The sequence below is a fragment of the Pelodiscus sinensis genome, chromosome 2 (assembly GCF_052426305.1).
Source record: "Pelodiscus sinensis isolate ZL-2025 chromosome 2, ASM5242630v1, whole genome shotgun sequence".
Classification (NCBI taxonomy): domain Eukaryota; kingdom Metazoa; phylum Chordata; order Testudines; family Trionychidae; genus Pelodiscus; species Pelodiscus sinensis.
The window spans coordinates 246,769,270-246,793,079 of NC_143053.1; the positions used below are offsets into that span (position 1 = coordinate 246,769,270).

The 23,810-nt window shown below is 41.0% G+C and overlaps 1 protein-coding gene across 14 annotated transcripts in view; it reads left to right on the forward strand.

Moving 5' to 3' along the window:
• Positions 1–23,810, forward strand: part of KMT2C (lysine methyltransferase 2C) — a 347,150-nt gene that overhangs the window by 320,367 nt on the left and 2,973 nt on the right. For 11 of the 14 annotated variants that reach the window (XM_075922783.2, XM_075922793.2, XM_075922790.2 and 8 more), the window contains 14 exons: positions 1,528–1,740; positions 3,049–3,213; positions 4,243–4,384; positions 6,817–6,964; positions 8,364–8,542; positions 8,635–8,789; positions 8,985–9,237; positions 9,888–10,027; positions 11,397–11,504; positions 14,555–15,674; positions 18,392–18,528; positions 20,325–20,467; positions 20,737–20,905; positions 23,275–23,391. In XM_075922783.2, coding sequence (XP_075778898.2) covers positions 1,528–1,740; positions 3,049–3,213; positions 4,243–4,384; positions 6,817–6,964; positions 8,364–8,542; positions 8,635–8,789; positions 8,985–9,237; positions 9,888–10,027; positions 11,397–11,504; positions 14,555–15,674; positions 18,392–18,528; positions 20,325–20,467; positions 20,737–20,905; positions 23,275–23,391 — 3,189 coding nt within the window. The remainder of the gene's footprint in view (positions 1–1,527; positions 1,741–3,048; positions 3,214–4,242; positions 4,385–6,816; positions 6,965–8,363; positions 8,543–8,634; positions 8,790–8,984; positions 9,238–9,887; positions 10,028–11,396; positions 11,505–14,554; positions 15,675–18,391; positions 18,529–20,324; positions 20,468–20,736; positions 20,906–23,274; positions 23,392–23,810) is intronic. The other 3 variants (XM_075922788.2, XM_089776786.1, XM_075922785.2) reach the window with 2 other exon arrangements.

Genomic DNA, 23,810 nt, shown 5'->3' on the forward strand with positions numbered 1-23,810 from the left:
GATGAAATGTCAGGGCGACAGATGGGCTCCTCCGTTCCCCTCCAGAAGAGAGTCTCCAACCACCACTACCCTACATTTCCTATTCGCAGTGGTGACAGCAGACCTCCCAGCCTTGGGGGTACAAGGCTTCTCCTCCTCTGTTGCAGGGGGTGATTCCCTATCTCCTATATAAAGAAGAGCATAACGGTTTTCTAGTACCACGGCGGGAGGGTTCAGAGCAGGGGTGGAGCAGTGCCTGCTGCCAGAAGTAACCAGCTGCCAGTGTCCACCCTGAGCCGTCTTCTCCTCCACCAGTGGTGTGTCCACAGTCCTGTGTACTGGGACAGCTACCTCAGCTGTCTCCTCATGAACACAGTACAGGAATTGCTCGTGGATTTGGGTGCTCCTCAACCTAGCCACGTCCTCCTGTAGCTCTTCCACCTGCTGCCTGAGAGATTCCACCAACAGGCACCTTTCGCATTGGATGATCTCTCCAGCCTGGATATCGGTAAGTGGGAATTGCAAGCCACAGTCCCTGCAAAACCACACCAGAATCTGGGTAGAGGCATGCTCAGGTGTTCTGTCTGGCTACAGACACAGGTGGAAGAGACAGAAGCGGTGCTGGCACAGGTGTTGTGGGACTTCCTGACCATCGTAGGCCTCCCTCTGTCAACCTCCCTCTCAAACTCCCCTGTCTGCAGCCCCCTGTCTGTTTTCGCTCCCTGGTGGTTCTGCCTCTGGCTTTTAAAGCCTGCTTGCCTAGGCCAGGCCTGCCCCCTCGTGTATCATACAGGAGAAGGCTGACCAGATGCAATCAAGAGAGCAATTGAGGGAAGAAAGGGTCAGATACTCAGTCCCAACTGCCACAGCAGCTGAAACTGAAACTGCAGTCACCAGAAATCAGAATCAGAATTCAACAAACAAAGTTCAAACAGTCGAGCAAACTCACTCACACCAAAAGTGAGTACTCTCACTCTCACCAGGTAGCCTGTTCAGCGGCGGGATCTCTTGTGGTCCCTCTGAACTTCATGAAAAATATTTTTGTAAAACTATTTTTGCACTCTTGGTACAAAACAAAATTGTTAGTTTTAACCAGAAACCCACATCGACTCATCTAAGAATATATTTATAATAAGCGAACCTTTATGAATTGTTCTTGAAGTAATTTCTTTGTTTATTATGCCTTAATGAATACCCCTAATTAAGGGTATATTTTAGCAAACATTCAGAAGACACTTTTGGTTTATAATTAAGGACATTTGCAAGCATCAGTTTTAGTTGATATAGTTCATACCTTATATTTCACACTCAATACATAGTTACAATTGTCAGTGGGGTGTCAAGATAAACAAATTATAAACTTACAATTTTTTGTCTTCTGTCGAATGTATTCTATTGATTAGTATAATGCACAGGAAAGTATCAGATATTTTCTGTAATAATCATTATTTATATTAGAAATATACAACAAAAATAATTCTAATAATAAGGTGAAAATACAGTGGATCTAAACAAATGCATCCCATGTTACTTTCCTTTTTCCATCAGCCAACTGTGGGGAATCAAATGCAAGGTGTATTTGGATGTGGTAACAGCCAGCTTCAGAGAACAGATGTAGGACATGAAATAAAGAAACAGCGAAATAAACGAACTCAGAGGACTGGAGAGAAGGCAGCCCCTCGGTCTAAGAAGAGAAAAAAAGAGGAAGAGGAGAAACAGGCTATTTATCCTAACACAGATACATTTATCCAACTCAAACAAGTGAGAGTTTAGAGAATGTACAACCATCTGGAATAGCTTTAAGAGAATGGATTCAAAGTGGGTGTGGGGTGGGAGGGAAGTGATTCACAATTATGCTGAGTTAGGAGTCAAGCTGGGTGGAGAATAATAATTCCATTTCATGAAGGATTTTGAAATTTGTTTAATTTGTTTTCATTCCAACTTAGAACAAAACCTACAAATTTCAAACTTATCCATAAAATCAGAAAAAAAATGTTTCCTACAATCAAAATGTTTCTTCTCTATAACTTCAAAATGAAATTCTTCCAGGCCAGGAACCAGCAAGCTCTGAGAATTGTTTTGACTTTCATGAATCAGTGTTTTCTCACTAGAACAATATTCCCTTGGAAATTTTCTGACATGCTCTAGTTTTGAGCCTTTTAGGATATGAATGTCATATTGCACCTGGTATTAAAACCTCCCCCCATCTTGACTTCAAATTTATGAACTTTCTATCTTACCTTAATAATAATAATTAATACTACCTAACTCTTCTGTAGTAATTTTGATCAATTCATCTCAAACCACTTTACAAAGATTAGTATCATCTTCACTTCATAGATGGGAAGACTGTGCTTAACAAAACATGCAGACCAGCTTTTCTCTGCTTGTGTATCGTGGTTAGCATTTAAAGGTCAATATTTACCATATAATATTTGAAATTTTGCTCCCATTCATCAGAGCACGTTAGCACATGCTTAAAATTAAAGCTAACATGTTATCACGGCCGACTTATCCATTAGGCACAGTGCCTAGGGCCCACGATACTTTTAGGAGCCCACAAAAATGTTTTAATTTCTTTTAAAATCAGAAGGAAAAAAATGAACTTTTAATATCGAAGAAAATGTTTTAATTTTTTTCTCACATCAGAAAAAAATGAAATTTTTAGGTCCCACAAAAATCTATTAAATTTTGCCTAAAACAGGAAAAAAAATGTTGAAGTATTTAAAGTTATATAAAAAAAAAATTTTTAATATTGATATTCTTATGGTGGGAGGGCCCCACAAAGGCAAAAGCGCCTACAGCCCACAAAAGTCATAATGTGGCCCTGCATGTTATATGTCCTTAATTCTGATTAAAGTCCGTCACCACAAGCGTAAATCCTTTGCCAAATTACAATCTTATTTCTTACTCTAATAAATATAAGGAAACTCTGGTGTATTTTAGAGACTATTAGACTTTGTAGTGGCAACCATTCTACTGGTAATACTGTGGAAACTTTACTGTTTTGTCTAGATACTTTCTTCTATTATATTTGGTGTATTCACCTGTATCTATTTTTTCCTATAGCAACTCTCTCTGCTGCCTCTAATGGAACCAATAATTGGAGTGAGCTTTGCACACTTTCTCCCCTATGGCAGTGGCCAGCTAAGTGGTGGAAATCGACTTATGGGAAGTTTTGGTAGTGCTACACTTGATGGGGTTTCTGATTACTATTCCCAGCTGATCTACAAGGTAGGCTTTTCCATCTAGGTTTCCTATATCTTCTCTAAGAAATGAGGTAAAAGGTATTTTTCATATTAATTATCTTTTAGGAGTCTCTCCTTCTCCACAGCTAATAAGGAGACATTTGCTATTGCTAGTCTTTATATTGCATTCAACTGTGATGTATTAATTGTTTTGCTCTTCAAAACATGAAAGCAAATAATAAATAATGTTGTAAATAAATTTAAGAAATACAAGCACTGCAATTGCAAACTGATGATAATTGGTGAAAATTGTGTTAAAGCTTTCTGGAACAGAAATGTCTGAATTTCCAGTGCTTTACACAGTCATTGAGAGTAGCAAAGCATTTCTTAATAACTAGTTGTGAAAGAGACTTTCATCATTTGTCCACTAGTCCCTGACTAAGGACTTAAAAATTATGAACAAAATAATCTGTTTGTTGAGGATCTAACAGCCCAAGCAATTTAAAACTCAGGATATTGGTGGACTGAAAGGTAACATTGAGAGAACAGAAATAATGTTGACAGAGGACTAGATTTGGCACCCACTTATTCAAGCATAAAATTGGAATGATTTTATGAAGACCATCTGAGATATTCCAGTTTTACACCAGAATTACTGAGCTAAGAATCTGGCCCAGCAAGTACAGCTGGTGAATTCAGAAACCAATAATAAAGTTTAATGTCTGTAGACACTGCTCCAGAAAGATCCTGGAGTCTTCACCGAGTTTTTCCCTAGACAGAATTTGTAGAATCCTGGTTAAGACTTAGATACAAATCTTCCTCACTCCTACAACAAGATCTTTAAATTTGTACCAGACACTACAAAATATATTATATCTTTGTATACTAAGTAGTTTTGTAGCAGGTGTTTTCATCTATTTTTTTGTGTTTTGGGAAAGAAGATACTAATTTTTAAATATTAGGTGCTGCCTCTGTATGTTAAAACCTTCAAGTAGCTACCTTTTATTGAAAGTGTGCATCTTTATTGTATTTACCTGTTGAAAGCTAATTTTTAAAATCATTTGATCTCATGCAGCAGAATAATTTGAGTAATCCTCCAACACCCCCAGCCTCTCTTCCTCCAACACCACCGCCAGTGGCTTGTCAAAAAATGGTGAATGGATTTGCAACTACTGAGGAACTTGCTGGAAAAGCTGGAATGCTGGGTGGACATGATGGTAAGCTTTTAGTCTGCTGCTTCCTTAAAAGGTGTATCATATTGGCAGGGCTAGACAAATACGCTCGCTCGCCTGTGGCAAGTAGGTTTTACCAGCTGGCGAGTGCAGGGGCGGACCGGCCCAGTGGGCCGTTGTGACGGGCAGGGCGAAGCCCACACTACGGGCAGCGCGTCCCCATCCGATCCGCCGGCCGGCGGAGGAGCAGAGCACCGCTGGGAAGGGAGAAGTGCGGTGATTCTTGCCACGTGGCTGTCTGCGTGCAGCTCCGGCGCAAGGAGGCGGGGCGGGATGCCAAGACGCTGGCGTGACCTGGCCCCGCTAATTTTAAAGGGCCACGGCAGCTTGGCTCTGTCCGTGTGTCCTTGGGAGCTGGCTGCGGCGCGTGGCACAGCCAGGCCCCGCCCCACCGGCCCCAGCCCCCCTTTGTCTCCGCGCCACTCGTTCCACACGCCACCCTGCTCCCCTGCACCCTGGACCCCCTGCTCTCCCTCTTCCCTGTGATCCTCTGGCTCTGCACTGCCCTTGCATCCCGCACCCTGCTCCCCACGATCCCTCCCCCCCAGCTCAGTGCTGCCCATTCCCTGCACTGCCCCTAGACCTCAATCCCTCTGCCCCTCCCGTTCCCCGCATCCCATTCCCCGTGCCTCCACCGCACCCTGCTCCCCCGCAATCCCTGCACCCCTCTGGCTCTGTGCTGTCCCTGCACCCTGCTCCCCCTGTGGGTCGGGAGTGAAGGGTGCTTGTCCACAGGGAGGGGCTGGACAGGGCAGGGAAAAGGCTGCTGTGACCCAGCAGCGAGTGAAAGGGGGAGTTCACTTGAAGCACCTTTGCCTTTATGGAAAAAAACGAATGAAAATGCTATTTGCTATTTGTAGAGCTAAAATGCCAAGCCAAAAATGAAAACAAACAAACAAAAACCCCATTGCAAAATGCAAACGTGTAAAAGACAACAAAAAAAGGGGGGGCAGCCAAAAATGTTTTGCTTGGGGCAGCAAAAAACCTAGAGCTGGCCCTGGGGGAGGGGAAGGGGCTGGGCTGTGGGGAGGGAAAGGGAGAGTAAAATTATGGGGAAGATGCTTATGTGGAGGGGAGGGGAGGAAGTCAGGAGAAGAAGAAAGGGGAAGGTACCAAGGGACAGGGGTGCAGGAGAGACAAATGTCAGGGGGCCAAGTGCAGACAATGAGGAAAAGGGCAGGAAGGGAGGTGTCAGTGGGAGGGGGGAAACAGGGTGATACTGGGAAAGGAGAGGGAAGGGCACTGGGGGCTAGAGGGGAGAGGGGGAGGTGCTGGGAGAAGGCTTGAAAGAAGGGGTGGGCATGAGGAAGGTGGGGATATGGAGCAAGGCATCTGTGAGGGCACAGAGGCATGAGGGGAACAGGGACTGAGGGTGGTGAGGGGGTGGGTATCAGGGAAAAAGGGGGCAGGGGCAGTGAGAGAAGGAGGAGGCACCAGGAAGGTGCAGGTGCCAAGGAATTCTGGGGGTGAAGCAGAAGGGCAGACACCTGCAGTGGAGGGACCAGCACCAGAGGAGAGAGGCAGGGCAGGTGTGTAGAGGGAGGTTTTAGGAGAGGGGATGGGAGGGGTAGCTCACATGATCAGAGTGGGGCTACTGGAGGAGTGGGCACAGGGGGGTGATAAGGTCTGGTGGAGGGGGTAGGTCTCAGGAAGGCTGAGGGCAGTGAGAAGGGCAGGAGTCAGGACATCAGAGGAGGGTGAGGGGTTGGGAGGCAGCAGGCACCAGGGGAGCTGATGGAACAAGGGGAGGAGACATGGCAGCAGAGAGAAAAGGTAGAGGTTTATAAGAGATTTATTAATAACTTGGGTGATATTTATTAATAACTTATTAGTAATTACTGTTCTTATTCTTATTAGGCAAGTCCTTTTGTGCAAAACTTTTGCGCAAAAGGGCCAATGTAGACAGCTCAGATTTGTTTTCCGCAAAAAAGCCCCGATAGCAAAAAGTGCTTTTGCGGAAAAGCGTCTGTGCCAATCTAGAGACACTGTTCCGAAGATGTTTTTAACGGAAAACTTGGTCAAATCAAAATCAGTTTTCTGTCAATTGTTCTCCTGAAGATTTTTTATGAAATAAGCCTGTCATATGGGTGCTACATAAGCCACTGGGTGCTACATAAGAAGGGGAGGAAAGGCTTAAATGTGCTTTATAATGGGGAAAAAATATTTTTCTTTCCTTAAAATAAAAAATTGCTGAACCATTTTTGCTTCAGTTGTTTAAGAGTTTTATCTACGTACACACATAATTGAAATGTGAAAAGTGAAAAAAATTGTAGTTACGAGCGACACCACAAAATAGAGATTAAAAACTGATGTGCAACATTAATCATATTAGAATGCAACTAGCAGCCTCTTACAATGTGTATCAGTATGAAGACAGACCTATACATACTTGGTTGTGCTGTGTTTTTCTGTTTTAGTTACCAAAGTGCTTGGACCAAAACAGTTCCAGTTACCTTTCAGGCCACAAGATGATTTGTTAGCAAGAGCTATGGCTCAGGGCCCTAAAACTGTGGATGTTCCTGCTTCACTTCCAACACCACCTCATAACAATCAGGAAGAATTAAGGTAGAAATTTTCCCTTTAAATGTGAAGTTTGTTTGTTTGGGCCCAGATCCTTCTACCCTGTGCAAGCCCATGTAAATGGGAGATCCATGAGGGTCTCCCATTAGAGGAGGGAGCACACCTTCCCGGAGCACACCAGGAAAAGAAGAAAATGGCATTATTTGTACTAGGTATCTCTCAGTATTCCATATCTGAGATTTCTGTGCCACTAAAAGGAAGACTTCCACTGTTACTAGACTATGTGGCCTATTCAGCTGTCAAATATTCATTATTTTGCTCGACCAAAAATGGAAACATGTTATAGAAACTACTTGGGTTCACACAGCAGCAGGCTGGTTGCTATAGCAGCTGTATTAATATCAATGGGTTGTTCTGTACAGAGGATCCACAAAGTCATAAATCCCACTGTTCATGTCCACAAGTTACCCCCAAAACTCCCTTACCTTGCAGGCACAAATTGAATCACTGTGGAGAGGTGTTCCATGGGGTACAGCAGGAGTCTCTGCAAAGACTCTTCCTTCCATTACTTTCTCTACCTTATTGGAAGCACAGCAAGTTGGAGGCACTACTGCCATTGGATGTATGAGAGAGTATGGTCCAGTGATTAGTTCAGTAGCCTGAGACTTGGGAGACCTGCGTTCAATTCCCTGCTCCAGCACAGACTTTCTGTGCGACTTCTGTCTTTGCATCAAATCCCCATCGTGCTTTACAGGGAATGAATACAGATGAAAGATTGTATGGCACAATGGATGGATGCATGCATAGATGAATTTTATAAATCCAGTTGCATAGGCCAGTGCATCCAAATTTGTGGCTATTGAGTTTAGTGAAATTCTCATGTTGCACCTGTGAAGAGTGGCGTAGCTAGCATCTCCTAGACATTCAAGAGCAGAATAGTGGTTTCATCATCTACATTTATCACAGACAGCAAATCTGCTGAGATGAAAGTATCTCAAGATTGTAGGCCATTGTTGCCTTTAGTTTGGGATTGGAGGAGGATAATTAAAAACAAATCTGATATTAATAGATCATTTAAATTCTGTTTCACTGATTTTCATGTTCATGTGATGAACAAGTGACTACAAAGGAAGTGTAATTGTATCTCATAAGAATGAGAATATCAAAATCCTGCAAACACAGATGAAATGTATTGGTTAGGCTTTTTTTTTTTTTTTTTTTTTTTTTTTAAAGCTGGCGTGAACTATTGGTAGGATAGTTCTGTAGGGCATGGCTTGATTAACATCACAATTTTGTGGTCTGTTTTTCCCAGAAGAGTAGTTTTATCTTGAAATAAGGTGAAATGCCACAAAAATTGTTGCTAGCAACCAACAATCCACCTATTTCCTTCATTTAGTTTATATACAAGGCATTTTCTAAAGCTGTAGTTGGTTTTTCCTCCCAGGGTTCAAGATCACTGTGATGACCGGGACACTCCTGACAGCTTTGTTCCCTCTTCCTCTCCTGAAAGTGTGGTGGGAATGGAAGTAAGTAGGTATCCAGATTTGTCTCTGGTAAAGGAAGAAACCCCGGAGCCTGTATCATCTCCCATCATTCCAATCCTACCCAGCAGTACTGGAAAAGGTAAGAGTAAAATGGATTATATACTTATTGCTGGTTTCTGTCCATTCAAAATCATGCCACTTAACTTTATATATATTATATTTCATTTTAAGGTTCAGAAGCAAAAAGGAATTATGTAAAATCAGAACCTAGTTCAGGAACTTTACCTGGTTCTGGCTTCTTTGGCTCTCAGCTTGGGCCATCCCAAAATGGTCCGAAATCTGGCCTGATATCTGTAGCAATTACTTTACATCCCACAGCTGCAGAGGTAAGGGAAATAAATTTCAGTGATGTATATGTGAACTCTAGCACAGTGTTTCTGTAGTATATTAAATAATGACTGTTCAGTTTAATTTGAAGGTGGGTTATACTATAGTGAGGCAGCTCTTATAATCTGATGATTGATATGCTTGCAGCTTACTCTCCGTAATTGATAAAAACAGATTTATGTTTGTTGTTTTAGAATATTAGTAGTGTCGTGGCTGCATTTTCCAATCTACTGCATGTGAGAATTCCCAACAGCTACGAAGTTAGTAATGCCCCAGATGTTCCATCCTCCATGGGAATGATAAACAATCACAGAATGCATCCAGCTCTGGAATACAGACAGCACTTATTACTTCATGGTCCTCAGGCAGGATCCATGGGCCCCACCAGATTAGTAGGGTCTTATGGATTGAAGCAACCTAATGTGCCATTTCCTCCAAACAGCAATGGTGAGTTAGTTTCCATTCAGTTCTTATAATTATTAGGTTTGAATTCTTAATCATGTTGTCATTGGAGAATTTTCAAATGTATAAATTCAAACTAAAATTAACTAGTTGATTCTTGTTTTCAATAATACAGTCTCTGTGTGGTCAGTGCACATGTACCTGTGCGCTGTGTCTCTGATGTTCTCACACACTAATGAAAATCAGAGTTAGAAAAGACCTATGATATTATTATCTTGTCCATTTTGATGCCAGTGTGGGATTGTTTCTAACAATGGCTGGTATTCTCAGGTTTTCTGTCCTGTCATTTTAAATTATTCTAATGATGTGTCTTTCACCAATTTGGGAGGTTATTCCTCCATTGAAAAATTTGTACATGGTCATTTAAATACATTAATGCTCCTATTCTATTTTTATTTATTTATTAATCTGATATTATATTAACTGGAAATCTTTTTGCTTTATTATTCAAACCAGAACTACAAAATATTTTGTCTGAGTGAAGAATATCTCCCCTTCTTTATTTATCTTGAAGTTTGCCTGAAGCACAGTGTAGGAGACCAACCTGCTGAAGAATATGGCAACTTCAACTCCTGCTTCATTTAGAAATGTCTGACTGTGTTTTCTTACAGACTTGTCTTTTTTTTTTTTTAAAGGTCTAGCCAGTTATAAAGATCACAATCAAACTATTGCAGAAGGCTCAGCGCTGAGACCTCAGTGGTGTTCTCATTGCAAAGTGGTTGTACTTGGCAGTGGTGTGCGGAAATCTTTCAAAGATCTATCTTTCCTTAAACAGGTACTGTGGTGGAAAGTGATATTTAGTTTTTTTATCACAATTTTCAGTCACCAAATGAAACCACAAAGAATTTCAGAAATACAGTTTATATAAATCTTTCAGTTAGTTTTCTTAAGTAGGTTCCAGTGTAAAATCTGGGACAGGTATTTAAATGCTGCTACCATGATATATCACTTTTAGGGGGCTATATAACTTTGAACTGTTATGTGCACTATTGGGAGAGTGACTCTGGAAGCCATTGCAGAGTAATAATATTTTTCCTTTTCAAGCAGAATGGAATTAATCACATTTAAATCTTGTTTCTGTGTGTTTTCTACTCTGTTTCTTACGTTAGGGAAAACATGTCCCTGTTGGCTCTCAATGCCTACATGCAAATGTTAAAATATTTGCACCGATATGAATTCTGGAAATCATGCATCTGGCCTGCAACAAAAATACCATCCCCATTTACCTAAATCAGGTGTGGGAAACCTAAGGCCCAGGAGCCGAAGGTGGCCCCCAGCTGTCTGGATCTGGCCCTGAGGCTCACGGCTCTCCCTCCACCCCAGCATTGGGAAGCCCATGCTGGTGCTCTAGTCCTCCCCACCCCTCTCTGTGGGTCTGGTGTGCAAGGGGAATGTGTGTGGGGGGGTCTTTCTGCTTCTCAGTCAGGGGTCATGTCAGTGAGGGTTATTTTTGTTGTTTGGTTTTGCTTCTGTTTGAGTGGAGCCCCCAACTGATTTTGTGGGTCAGTGGCCCCCAACTCAAAAATGAGATCTAAATAATGAAATCATTTGCATGCTATGTAATAGATCTGTATAGTCAAAACCATAAATTGTATGTGCACTCATGCAGAATACAAAGGATCAGATTTTTTTATAGAATTTAGGTGCCTAACTTCCATTGAGTTCAGTTGGAGTTAGTCATCTAAATACCTTAACTTGGGGCCAGATTCCACAGCTACATTTTAAATTCACCACTTGATGATAAATTTGTGTGATCTACCTTAGACCAGCCTTAAACAGGAAGTGCTTCTGTGGTTCAAAAATAAAAGAAAAATGCCCTATATGCATACGTTCTTAGTAAAAATTAGGTGAGCATAAAACAGACAATTCTTTGCATTGATTCTAATGCACTTTTGTTGGTGTCATAAGATGCTAAAGAATAAGACCACTGGTGTTATTAACTTTAAATTTCCATAGTTTAATATTTGTACTACAATGGTGCCCAGAGGCCTGATCAAAATTGGATCCTCCAGGTGTTCAGTATTCTACAAAAGGGAGGTATATTTTGTCCCAAAGAGATGAAGATTGGTATAACAAATAATGATAATTTGTAAAATTGTATTCCCTTGAATGGGCTCATAACAATTTTTGGCTTTGATTCTCAGGATTCCCGAGAGATCTCTGATAGAGTGGAAAAGGATGTTGTCTTTTGTAGCAACAACTGCTTTGTTCTTTATTCAGCAGCTGTGCAAGCAAAAAACTCAGAGAGCAAGGTAAGTGCCCAGCTCTGTCACATTCTAATTAGCTACTTCTCTAATAAAATAGAAAAAAAAATCCTAAATAAAGACCATTGCCCAAGCATTCTTGACATGAATAATACCATAAACTGTTATGTTTTAGTGGCATTTAAGTGTGAGGCCATGCTACAGTAGGATATTGAAGTTCTGAAGCAGCAAAGGACCAGGAATTAAAATAAAAATCTATATTTGCAAAAACTAAACCTAGGAGAAATTCATGGCAGAACATCAGCAGTCTTATCCTGACAGAGATTTAGGGCCAAATCTTTGACTCTCATTGAAATCAATGGAAGGCTTTCTGTAAGTTGGTGAACATTACATTAAGCCTTAAAAGTGTTGCTTTATTTTCTGCATTTTCATTTGCTTTATGCACAGTAAGAAATCATTAACAACTGTACAAAAAATAACAGGGAGATTGCAGGAACACTTTATTTTCTTGACACAAAAGGTAGGATGTATAATAATGCTTACTATTTTTTTCATTTGAGCAAAATGATTGTTTTAAAGAAATAATTACCAAAATATTAATTGATGAAGACTGTGGTGACTGACAATGAAAGAAAAAAGTAGTTTATAATTAGGGAAGTAGCCATTTTACATAGTGTTTTAAGAAACGTATTTGATGGAAAACATGGACATCCCAGGAGTTTTTTCATGTGTATTCCAGGATGGCAGGAACATGTAGTTGGAAATGAATTTCATCCATTTACTTTATATATCTAAATATTTCATACGTTTTGGCAGTTGTAGACAGCCACAAGAATCCATTTTCTATTTGCGGCTCCTAGGAAGGATACAGAGCATCTCACAGTAGCTACTCCGTACCTCTCAAGAGACAGTCTTCTGTATGTTGTCCTATTCTATTTAGTTTGGAGAGGAGAAAAGAGGTTTGGGGTGAGGTCCCTTGCTGCAGATATATATCCAGTACATGTGCTAACATTGTGCTTGGTCTAATGGGCATTGCAGGGAAAATCTTGCAACAGAAGGGTTTTGATCTAACTCCATTGAAATAAATAGAAACTTTTCCATTGATTCCAATCAGAGTTGGATCAGACCCTTAATTCTTGGATGTGAGTAGTAGGAAAGTATAGTTTAACTCTTAATTTCAGTGTACGTTTCCTTGAATAAACCAGATAGAGACTTTACTCTTCCCCCCCATACTAACCCACAAAGGAAAGCAAAGCCATTTGCTTTTTTTAAAAATCCCTGTAGTTAGTGTTGTGGGGAGAAAGTATAATCAACAAATAATTCCCTCAAAAAAGACGGTCTCAAGCATAGACCTGACTAAATAATCCTTTAATTTATTAAATTCCATAAATATATGTAGGTTTTGTGGACTATATTAGTAGTGTTTGCCTCCACCACTTCAAACAGAAGTTTAATCAAGTCTTTAACACACTCTCTAAGAATATCATCTTAAATTCTTTGGGTATGTGTGTCCTTTTTAATGTATGTTTTCAGTATATCCCCAAGTTCTTTTTTATTCAACACTCTAAATTAGATTATCCAGATTAATTTTTCAGTAATGTTAGTTTAAAAAAAAAAAAAAAAAAAGCTTTAATTACGTCCTGGTAAAATTGCCTTCTCTGAAGACTTAAGCAGTGTCAGTGTAGCCACATTCACTTTAAGGTAAAATTCCTTCAAATTATTTATCATTTCAGTTAGGCTGATGTTTATTCTTTTTCCAGTTCTTTTTTTTTTTTTTCTAAAAAGGTGGATGAAACTAGATACTATACTTATTTATTTTATTTATTTAAATATTTGTACCCTGTCTTTCTATTTAAAATATTCAAGGCGGCTTACAAAAACAAACAAACAAAATACAAATATATATATACACACAAATTTAATTTTTACTTCTATAATGTGTTTGCATATGATCTCTAGATTTGCCATATAACATTCTCTCCTTAATATAAGACAGCACTCTATCTGCTTATTTATTGTTGCTGCAAACTGAATAGAGAATATAATTATTGGTTTATCAGTATCGGATATGCTGGAGTATCAGAAGGTACTTCAGCAGGGGGGCTGTGGTGACGGGTCGGGGAGGGCGGAACGGCGTGGCGTGGGGTGAACCGGGTGCTGATGAGGGGCGGCACTGCGGGACCAACCGGGCAGCACCCCAGCTGCTCTGCCCGCCCTTCCCCAAGTCCGCCGCTAGTCAGTTTCAGCAGCGGCGGACTTGGGGACGCCGTGGGGCAGAGTAGCTGGGGTGCTGCCAGGCACCAAACAGTGGGGCGAGGGGCGGCGCTGCGGGACCAACCTGGCAGCATCCCAGCTGATCTGCTCTGTGCTGCTTCCCCAGGTCCGCAGCTGGTCAGTTTTAGCAGCGAACGTGGGGAAGCAGTGCAGAGCAGCTCCAATTGACCAGCTCACTGGAGCACTTCCGGGTTCTAGTTGGTGCCAGACTATTGGGAGTGCCGGACAATTGGAGTTTTACTGTACCTCTGAGTTTTAATCCTGCCCCTCTTTTGAAGTCCACCTGCAAATGTAGATTTTGTGTTACAATTTGACTCTTTTTAAGAGCATGTTTGTTCTTGCAAGATATCGCTCCTCACCGATTTCCATAAAAAATACACTTCCTTAATTCCCAGCCCTTTATGTTTTTCTACTATCTTACTAGTTCCTTATCTGATAATTTATCTTTTGATTCATATTTAGAGATTTGTATACAACTTTGTCTGAAGATTCCTAAAAATAAATATATTGTAAATCTATTGAATGACAATTAAACCATTTGCTATTTCACTTTTCAGAGTGTTGAGAGAGAGGAAAGAAGCCATGTTCTTGAATTATTGGAGCAAAAGTAAAATAAAGCTGAAAAACTATTAAAATATTGCCCAACATACCACAGTACCAATGAATCAAGATAACTTATTTTGTCCTATGGCACAGCAACTTGACAAATTACCTTAAACTTTCTCTTCCCTTCTCTTCTTTCTAACCTGGAAACATTATTAGGAGGTATTTGTTGTTTATTTTGTAACATGTTGTAAAGAGGCTTTTTTCTACATATTTCTCAGGACTCACTTCCATCATTCGCACAGTCACCGATGAAAGAAATGACCCAGAAACCGTTCCATCAGTACAACAACAACATTTCCACATTAGATGTACATTGTCTCCCTCAGCTGCAAGAAAAAGTTTCTCCGCCTTCATCACCCCCTATCACATTTCCTCCTGCATTTGAAGCAGCTAAGGTAGAAGCAAAGCCAGATGAGCTTAAAGTAACAGTGAAGCTAAAACCTAGGTTAAAAACAATACACAGTAGCCTTGATGATTGTCGCCCTCTAAGCAAGAAATGGAGAGGAATGAAATGGAAAAAATGGAGCATTCATGTTGTGATTCCTAAAGGATCATTCAAACCTCCTGGTGAAGAGGAAATAGATGAGTTCCTCAAGAAACTGGGCACAACCCTTAAACCTGACCCTGTGCCTAAAGACTACAGAAAATGTTGCTTCTGTCATGAAGAGGGTGATGGACTAACCGATGGACCAGCAAGGCTTCTTAACCTTGACTTAGACCTTTGGGTCCATTTGAACTGTGCTCTTTGGTCTACAGAGGTCTATGAGACACAGGCTGGTGCCTTAATTAACGTGGAACTAGCACTGCGAAGAGGCTTGCAAATGAAATGCATGTTCTGTCACAAAATGGGTGCCACCAGCAGTTGTCACAGGTTAAGATGCACCAATATTTATCACTTTACCTGTGCCATTAAAGCACAATGCATGTTTTTTAAAGACAAAACCATGCTTTGCCCCATGCACAAACCAAAGGGAGCTCATGAGCAAGAACTTAGTTACTTTGCAGTTTTCAGGAGGGTCTACATTCAGCGTGATGAGGTACGGCAGATTGCTAGTATAGTACAGCGGGGAGAACGCGAGCACACTTTCCGTGTAGGAAGCCTGATCTTCCACACCATTGGTCAGCTGCTGCCACAACAGATGCAGGCATTCCATTCTTCAAAAGCTCTCTTCCCTGTTGGATACGAGGCCAGCCGGTTGTATTGGAGCATGCGGTATGCAAACAGGCGGTGTCGCTATCTGTGTTCTATTGAGGAGAAGGATGGCTTTCCAGTGTTTGTGATCAGGATTGTTGAGCATGGTCATGATGATCTGGTTCTTACTGATTCAACACCAAAAGGTAAACAAGAAGTATGCAAACTCAACAGAAGGCTTTCATGACTATAGAGTTTCCTTACTATGTAAAGTAAATGGTTCACACAAATGTTACGTGCACTTGTTTTCCTGGGCAGATTTCTTGTTATTTTTCTATTACATGCTGAGTAATATAAGACTTGGGACTCACAATTTAGATCTCCATTTTAGAATTTAAAAATTGTTTATCTGATGCCTAATTCTTTGCTAATTCTACTGTATAATGTAATTGCTATATCAATAGGCCAAAGATGTACTTCTAGCACCATGAATTGTACTATATTTACTCAGTATTGTGCATTTCAAAGATGAATCCTCTGAGGGTATGTCTACACTTGCAGCCTATTTTGGAATAGGGCTGCAAACGTAGGCATTCGGAATTGCAAATCAAGCCTGGGATTTAAACATCCCATGCTTTATTTGCATCTTCCCGGCCGGCTGCTTTTTTTTTTTTTTTTTTTTTTTTTTTTTTAATTTACAAGCCCAGAATAAATGCCCGCATCTCCACGCGGCAGTGAAAAACGGGCGTTCGAAATAAAGCCCTATTTCGAAATACCTGTTAAACCTCATTTCAGGAGGAATAACAGGTAGTTCGAAATAGGGCTTTATTTCGAACGTCCGTTTCACTGCAGCATGTAGACACGGGCAGTTATTCTGGACTTGTAAATTTCAAAAATGGCGCCTGGCCAGGAAGATGCAAATCCAGCGTGGGATATTTAAATCCCGGGCTTGATTTGCAATTCCGAATCCCTACATTTTGCAGCCCTATTCTGAAATAGGCAGCAAATGTAGACATACCCTGAGATGCGATAGTCATGGGGGACGTAGAATTACTGTTCTAGATAGATAAAATGTAATGTGAACTAGAGATAAAATGAGAAAAAAGGGTACTTGCAGCAAGCTAAGAAAGAAGCCAAAATAACACAACACACACACTGGATAAAATAAGAAAAATATTTTGTGTTTCTGCTCTGAAAAGTGACTTTGTAAATATGACCTTTGGGGTTCTATTTTCATTCTGGCTCAGTGCTCTAAAGATCAGATGTGTTAATGCTATAAGTAAAAATACATGAGTTTTTTTCCAGCTGCACAAAACCTATCCTGGGTTCTGAGTGTCAAGCTGATTCCTTTCTGACTTGGCCATTACACCTGATATTTACATCCATGCAACTCAATTTTTATCTGTTTATGCCTGCAAGGGCAACTTACTAAACTGTTCTATCCATAATTTACAAATAATAATAGAATCAAGCTCACTCAGTCTTAGCCATGGTAGTTTTTTAGGGCTAACAGGAATATTTTTGTCACCAAAGTAGAATTGAGTCTGCATAAACACACACAACAGATCTGTCAAATTAAGATGTTGATGTTACATAGTCACTTTTCAGAGTGGACCCATATTTGAAAGTCTGTTTAGCCAGCTCTGGAGCATGGTACTAGACATGGATCCCTCTCCTGGTTTTAGTCACTTTCTGGGCATGGAGGTACTGGAAGCAAGCCATGCACTCAGACCCTGATGAAAGTAAAAATATCATATGAAGGGAGCCCGACTAACTACTCTTGAACTGCTGTGCAGAATCTCAAGGGTGGTGATGCATGTCCAAGAAAATTGATAGATTTTCAAGGCTCTGAATGACTGCATAGGACCCCTTTGAGCTCAGATGATGGTGATGAGCATTGGCTGGATAGAAGAATGGGGCATATTTGTTAGGCATTTGGTTGGTGACATTAAGGATCTTCATGGCTATGGGATACTTGGGGCTGAGAGAATGCTTGCTCCATTGCCACCATCGTGTCCTATCATCCCCATTTGCCAGATGCATCTGTTTTATGGCTCGAAGATGCGCTCTCTAGTCTATTAACACTTCTCCTGAAAACTTGCCAGAGTGTCCTACCAAATGAACTAAAGTTATTCTGTTTGGCTAAGCATGCTTGTCTTTACAGCATCCCCAGCAATTCTTGGGTGATGAGAAATAATTGAGCTAGCGTCTCAAACTCAGATCTTACAGTCATCACAACATGTTGTATCACCATGAGACATCAGGGACAGAGGTATCCTGAAATAGCTGCCCCGCGTCTTTTGAACATGATTGCTATTTCAAAATATAGCGGGCGTGCTATTTCCCCTTCCCTGTAAACCTCATTGTATAAGGAGTAAGGGAAGGCTCACAATAGTGCTGTGTAGACAGCGCCAAATGACAAAATAAGCTATTATAGTATCTTATTTTGAGTTTTGGGTGCTGTGTAGATACACCCTTAGAGAGAAAAATCATCCATTTAAGGAAGGGGAAGATTTCATTTACTTAGGATGCTTTATTTACTTTGTGGTGATTTTAAAAATGTTTAGCAAGAGAAACTTAGTTGCCTGCTTACCTCAGTAGAAATTTGTAATATCTAGAAGTTTTTTATCCAGTGCTCAGTATTGATCACATTCCTCAACATCAAGAGAAGTGTAACAGAAATATAACACTGTCTGTATGTCTACTCAGCAGAGCTCAGATGAGTTTCCATTTCAAACTTTCACTGTGGTGAAGCAGGATATTTCATTTAATGAAGTTAAACTATAAAATTAACTATCTGGTACCTGTGGTCTTTTTTGTTTCAGGTATCCTGTTTTGGTTTCCTTATTTATTAGGTATAAGTGCTGTGTGTGTGGGCTTTCTTTATTTGCTCATTATAATCTTTTTCCATTTGGTTACATAGGTGTGTGGGATAAAATCTTGGAAACTGTTGCTTCTGTTAGAAAGGATTCTGAAATGCTGCAGCTCTTTCCTGGATATTTGAAGGGTGAAGACCTCTTTGGTTTGACAGTCTCTGCAGTGGCAAGAATCGCTGAATCAGTGAGTCATTGCCACAACAGTTCTGGACTCTTGTCCAAAGTTCTAAATTGTTGTAGAACTTTAATTAGAATATCTCAGGTGAAATTTATCGCATAAATATGTGTATAGATACTAATAATGAAAAACAGGTTGACTCTTAGGGCTCATCTAGATTACGCGGAACGGTCAAAAGAGGATATTCTTCCGATCGCACTTTCAAAAGTGAAAGTAGTTTAGACATGGCTTTTTTCAGCGAATCCTCCTCTGCCTCCCCCCGCCACCCCATGGTCAGAATTCGCTCTTCCTCAAAAAATGAGGTTTATGTGGTTTTTCGACAAGGGGGGGGGGGGGGTTTCGCTGAAAAAGCCATGTCTAAACTACTGTCACTTTTGAAAGTGCAATTGGAAGAAGATATGCAAATTCCTGTGGAATTTGCATATCCTCTTTCGACCAAACCACATAGTCTAGATGAGCCCTTAGTTTACACTGGCTTCTGCCATTGCGAAACAGGCCGTAGGCCGTTGGAGTAGATAGTCTGCTGAGAGGGAAATTCCACAAGGTGCTGTCAAGTTCCCCTCCACCTGGGAGCCTTGCAAGGGCCAGTGGTGTCTGAAAAGTGAGTAGAACACCTCCAAGAAAGGGACAGACGAATGATTTGGTGTAGCCTCAGACATGCTGGGGAGCATGGATCTGTGGGCTTCCTGGCAAGGTGGGTGGAGGGCAGGCTCTACATGCCTAGAAGGGGCGGGGTCTGGGCAAACCAGCCTTCAGCTTCAGTGGGACCGCAGCACTGCGCCTACCCACCAGCCCTCAGAGTCACACGGTGCAGCACTCCAGTGGCAACTTAAAGGGCCCATGGCTCCAGTCACTGCCACTGCTGCAGTAGCAGCAGCCAGGAGACTTTGAATTGCTTGGACCCGGGGCTGCTGCCCTCTTACCCCACCTGCATTGGCAGGCCTGCAGCTAATAAGCCTGGAGTCACCATGGGAAACCAAAGTTACCCTCACTGTAGAGGACTGGGCATTTGGGGAAACCCAGCCTGTACTTCACCCAGGTGATTAACCCTGAACAAAGAGGTTCTGTTGGACTCTCTAAAGAGTGACTCTTTTTCTTCATTTGGAGTTCTGCTTTGTTCCCTTGAGAACAGGAGATATTGTAGCTACATGCTAGACACAGGTTTACTGGATCAAATCACTCCCACAGCAAAAGGAAAACAATAAGGAGCGTGAGATTTTTTTCCCTCAGCCTTCACATTACACAGTTTTTCAGGGAACAACCTGAAAATTAAAAACAGAACTGTGAAAGCCAACATTCTGTGATTTTCAAAAATCAAATCATTAAGTTGACATAAAACAAAAAATTAAGTTTTGAAATTTCCTAAGGAAAAATCTAGATTTTTCATGAGGAAATTTCAGTTCTAATGAGGTGGTAAGAAAATTTCCTGAACAGAAACTTTCTACCAGTTTTCCTCGTAGTACCGACCCAAAAACCAGTGCATTACAGAGGAAGTGTCTGTTGTTATATGGCAGCATGCACTCTCCACATGTTCTTCAGAGAAAATTAGCCAGGTGCTAAAACTCGGGGTCTCTCTCCATATTTCTCTATTTCCAAATTTGTTAGTCTGATGTAATCTAAATAAGAATCAAAACACAGCTTTTTGTTAAGAAAATGCTACTGAAGATTTCTCACGAGACAGAGTGTTAAGACTTCAGTCTGAGCAACTATGAGCACTTTGCCTGTTACAGGTTTTAAAAGACAGATGGTTGTGTTAGCTGTTTTTCTGATGTGTTAACATGTGATTACTTTGTTTCTTACAGCTTCCTGGGGTTGAGGCTTGTGAGAACTACACTTTCCGATATGGCCGAAACCCTTTAATGGAACTTCCTCTTGCCATCAACCCCACGGGCTGTGCCCGTGCTGAGCCTAAAATGAGTACCCATGTCAAGAGGTTTGTGTTAAGGTATTTTGTTTTAACTTCACATAGTACAGCCCAGGGTTTATAGGCTGCTTAGGGTTATTTGTGCTTTTGTCTGCTGCTTACAAACCCTGTTGTCTTTGGCTGTGTATGTGCATGCTCGAATCAAAGGAACCGCTTTGTTGTCTACGCTAGCTGGCTTTTAAGTGTATGTTTGTTTGAAAGAAATTTTAATAAAACTCAGCTTGTGATTTTATTCGGAGAACTCTTCAGTTTTTCTTGTATTTTTTCTGTTATATGCCCAATTCTTACAGGCCTCACACCTTGAATAGCACCAGCACCTCAAAGTCATTTCAGAGCACAGTGACAGGAGAGCTAAATGCGCCTTACAGTAAACAGTTTGTCCATTCCAAGTCCTCCCAATACCGCAAAATGAAGACTGAATGGAAATCCAATGTATATCTGGCTCGCTCTCGGATTCAGGTCAGTTACAACATAGTTGTATTTTTGAGATTTTATTCCTAAATACAATTCCCAATAAGTCTGTAGTGTCTAGTAAAATCTGAAGGGAATTTGCAGCATGTGTGTGGTGATCGATTTCCATCTATTGTGTGTAACATTTTTCCCTGAATTTAATTGACTGAAGCTCTAGCTCAGGGGTGGGCAACAATTTTTGATGGGGGCCCACTCCAAAAATGTGGTAAGTGATCAAGGGCCACACTTTTCCATGATATTAATGGAGGAAGTGTGGGGTCTGGGATGAACTTGGGTGCAGAAGGGAGCTCAGGATAAGGGACTGGGATGCAGGAAGGGAGGGAATTGCGTGAAGAAGGGTGGTTGTGACCTGGGACAGGAGACTGGTGTGCAGAAGGGGATGCAGAGTCTGGGAGGGATACAGGAAGGAGTGCAGGAGTCTGGGAGGAGGTTGCAACTTGGTGCAGGGGCAGGGTGCAGGGATCTGGGTTATGATTGGAGTTAGGGGATTAAAATGCAAGAAGTGGAAGAGGATTGTGAAGTGGATGAGGAGATGAAGGGTATGAGAGAGGGTTGTGACCTGAAGCAGGAGTGCAGGCTTTGGTTAGGAGGCGCTTACCTGGGTGGTTCCTGGCCAGCAGCCCAGCAGTTTCCTCAGCCATGTCCCTGCCATCCATGCCCCTGCACTGGCCATGGGAACCATGTGCGGCTCTGAGCACTGAGAGCCTGGAAGGGAAGTACTTCGTGCAAACAGGCAGCTCCCATAGGCCAGAAACTGGCCAATGGGAGCTGCAATATTGTGCTGAGGGGGAGGGCAGCATGCAAAGTCTCCTCCTCTACTCCTCCCACCCTCTCCAGCCCATCCACACTCACAGCATTCAGAAAGCTCCTCTGAACAACTTGTGGAGGTGGGGCAGGCAGGAAGAGATCTTACGGAAAAACTTCTTTTGTTGTGTGGACGCTCTCTTTCAAAAGTGCATCAAAAAAGCAATCTGCTTTTTTGAAAGATAGCGTCCACATTGATTAGATGCTAGTTCTCTCACATTTAAGTTGTGATTACTATGGACGGAGAGGCCACCAGGGCACCTGTGCTTTTTCCTGGAGGCCTCTTCTTTCAAAAACCCCTCCCTCTTCACTGTCCATATGCCTTTTTCTGAAAGAACTCTTTCGGCAAAAGGCTTCTTCCTCGTAGAAAGAGGTTTACTGCTGTCAGAAAAACTCCTGCATTCTTTTGAGTTTCTGTCAAAAGAACGCAATTGCAGTGTGGACGTAAGTGTAGTTTTTCCAGAAAAATGGCTGTTTTTCTGAACATACCCTGAGGCTTCCATGACCGTAATTTGCCCACCCCTGCTCTAGCTTGGAAAACTGAGTTGTGTTGTTTTACAAATACAGTCTTAACTTTTTTTCTTAAAACATATTGCCGTTTAAAAACTGTTAAAACCGTTAAAAAACCTAAAATATACTTATTCTTTTTACCAGCAGCAGAAGGATCGCCTGCATATCTAGTAGCTAGTTTTATTTAGTCCATACTAGCTAATTAAGTGATGGAGAACAGAAATAATGTGAGAACAGGATGTTGAGTAAAATACTTTGTCATGTTAATTAAATAGTCAATATATTGCCTTATAGTGTCCTCCCAGGTGTTCAGCTTCACTGAACATCTTGCCAAGTCTGTACACCATGGCTTGTATGTGTTTGCTGTATATTTTAGATTGTCTTGTGAAAAATTATTTAAATGATTAAAACATTATAGCACACTTTTTTAATTCTATGGTTCTAGAAAATACCGTATTTGTTCAAGGAATTTACAATGTTTGTATAGCAGGAGTCAGATAGCCCTAAATTAAGAACCCTACTATCACAATTGGCTGCAAGGTAAATAATTGCAAAGCATGTTCTCTTATTTTACTACAACTAGAAAATTAAATGCAGAAAACTGATTTTGTGCCATTAAAGCTGTATAGTTAATATCACAAAAAATCAGGAGATGCAGAAGTGAAGAAATCGTAGAATGTAACTGCTCAGATAATTCTCTGTTTCAGACTTTAAAAGGCTATATTAATTCAGCCATGTTGCACATGTACCCTAACTTTCCTGTGTCCTGGGTAAATATGTCACTTAATATATCACTGTTCATATTTCAGATTGTGTATTGTTAAACATATTGAATATGTATATATGCTGAAGCTAAAGTTATGTTTTCATTTGATGAACTTTTGTGTTTTTTCAACAGTGTCACTTTTTTAATCTTTCACTGAGTGTCCTTTTTGCATATGTAGAAATAGATTTTCTCCGACTGTGGCTTTGGGCACCTCAAAGCAATCAAATATAAATGTGCATTGATTCTCCAGTTCTAAATCAGAGTATTCCTTTTGTAGGGCCTAGGCTTATATGCTGCTAGAGACATTGAAAAGCACACCATGATCATTGAATATATTGGAACTATCATCCGTAATGAGGTAGCAAACAGGAAAGAGAAGCTATATGAATCTCAGGTATTGTATATTTTTATTTACTCTTCTTTTCCTTCTCCTTTCTTTTACTTCGTTTTCCTAGTATTCATGCAACAAAATTAGATGTGTTGCCAGCATTTTAAAACTTCCGTCCTGAGGAAGCTGAGTCAAAGGGACATACGCTGATCTTACAGTTGTATAAGCACAGAAAGCTTAGGGCTTCAATTTTTAGGGAGCCCTTTTTAAGTAAGGGTTAACCTCTTTGTGCCCACTGAGATGTTGTGAGGATCCATTGGTAAAGCGCTTTGCGAGCTTATAAGAAAGCTGCTATACAAATCATATTAGCATATTACTTGAGGGAGTTATTCAAACACGGGAGGTTTTCTCTTGTGTTTATGGCACATAAGTAGTTACATCAGTGATAGTATCCCATTTTCACATTGTAAGTGAAAAGTATGAAT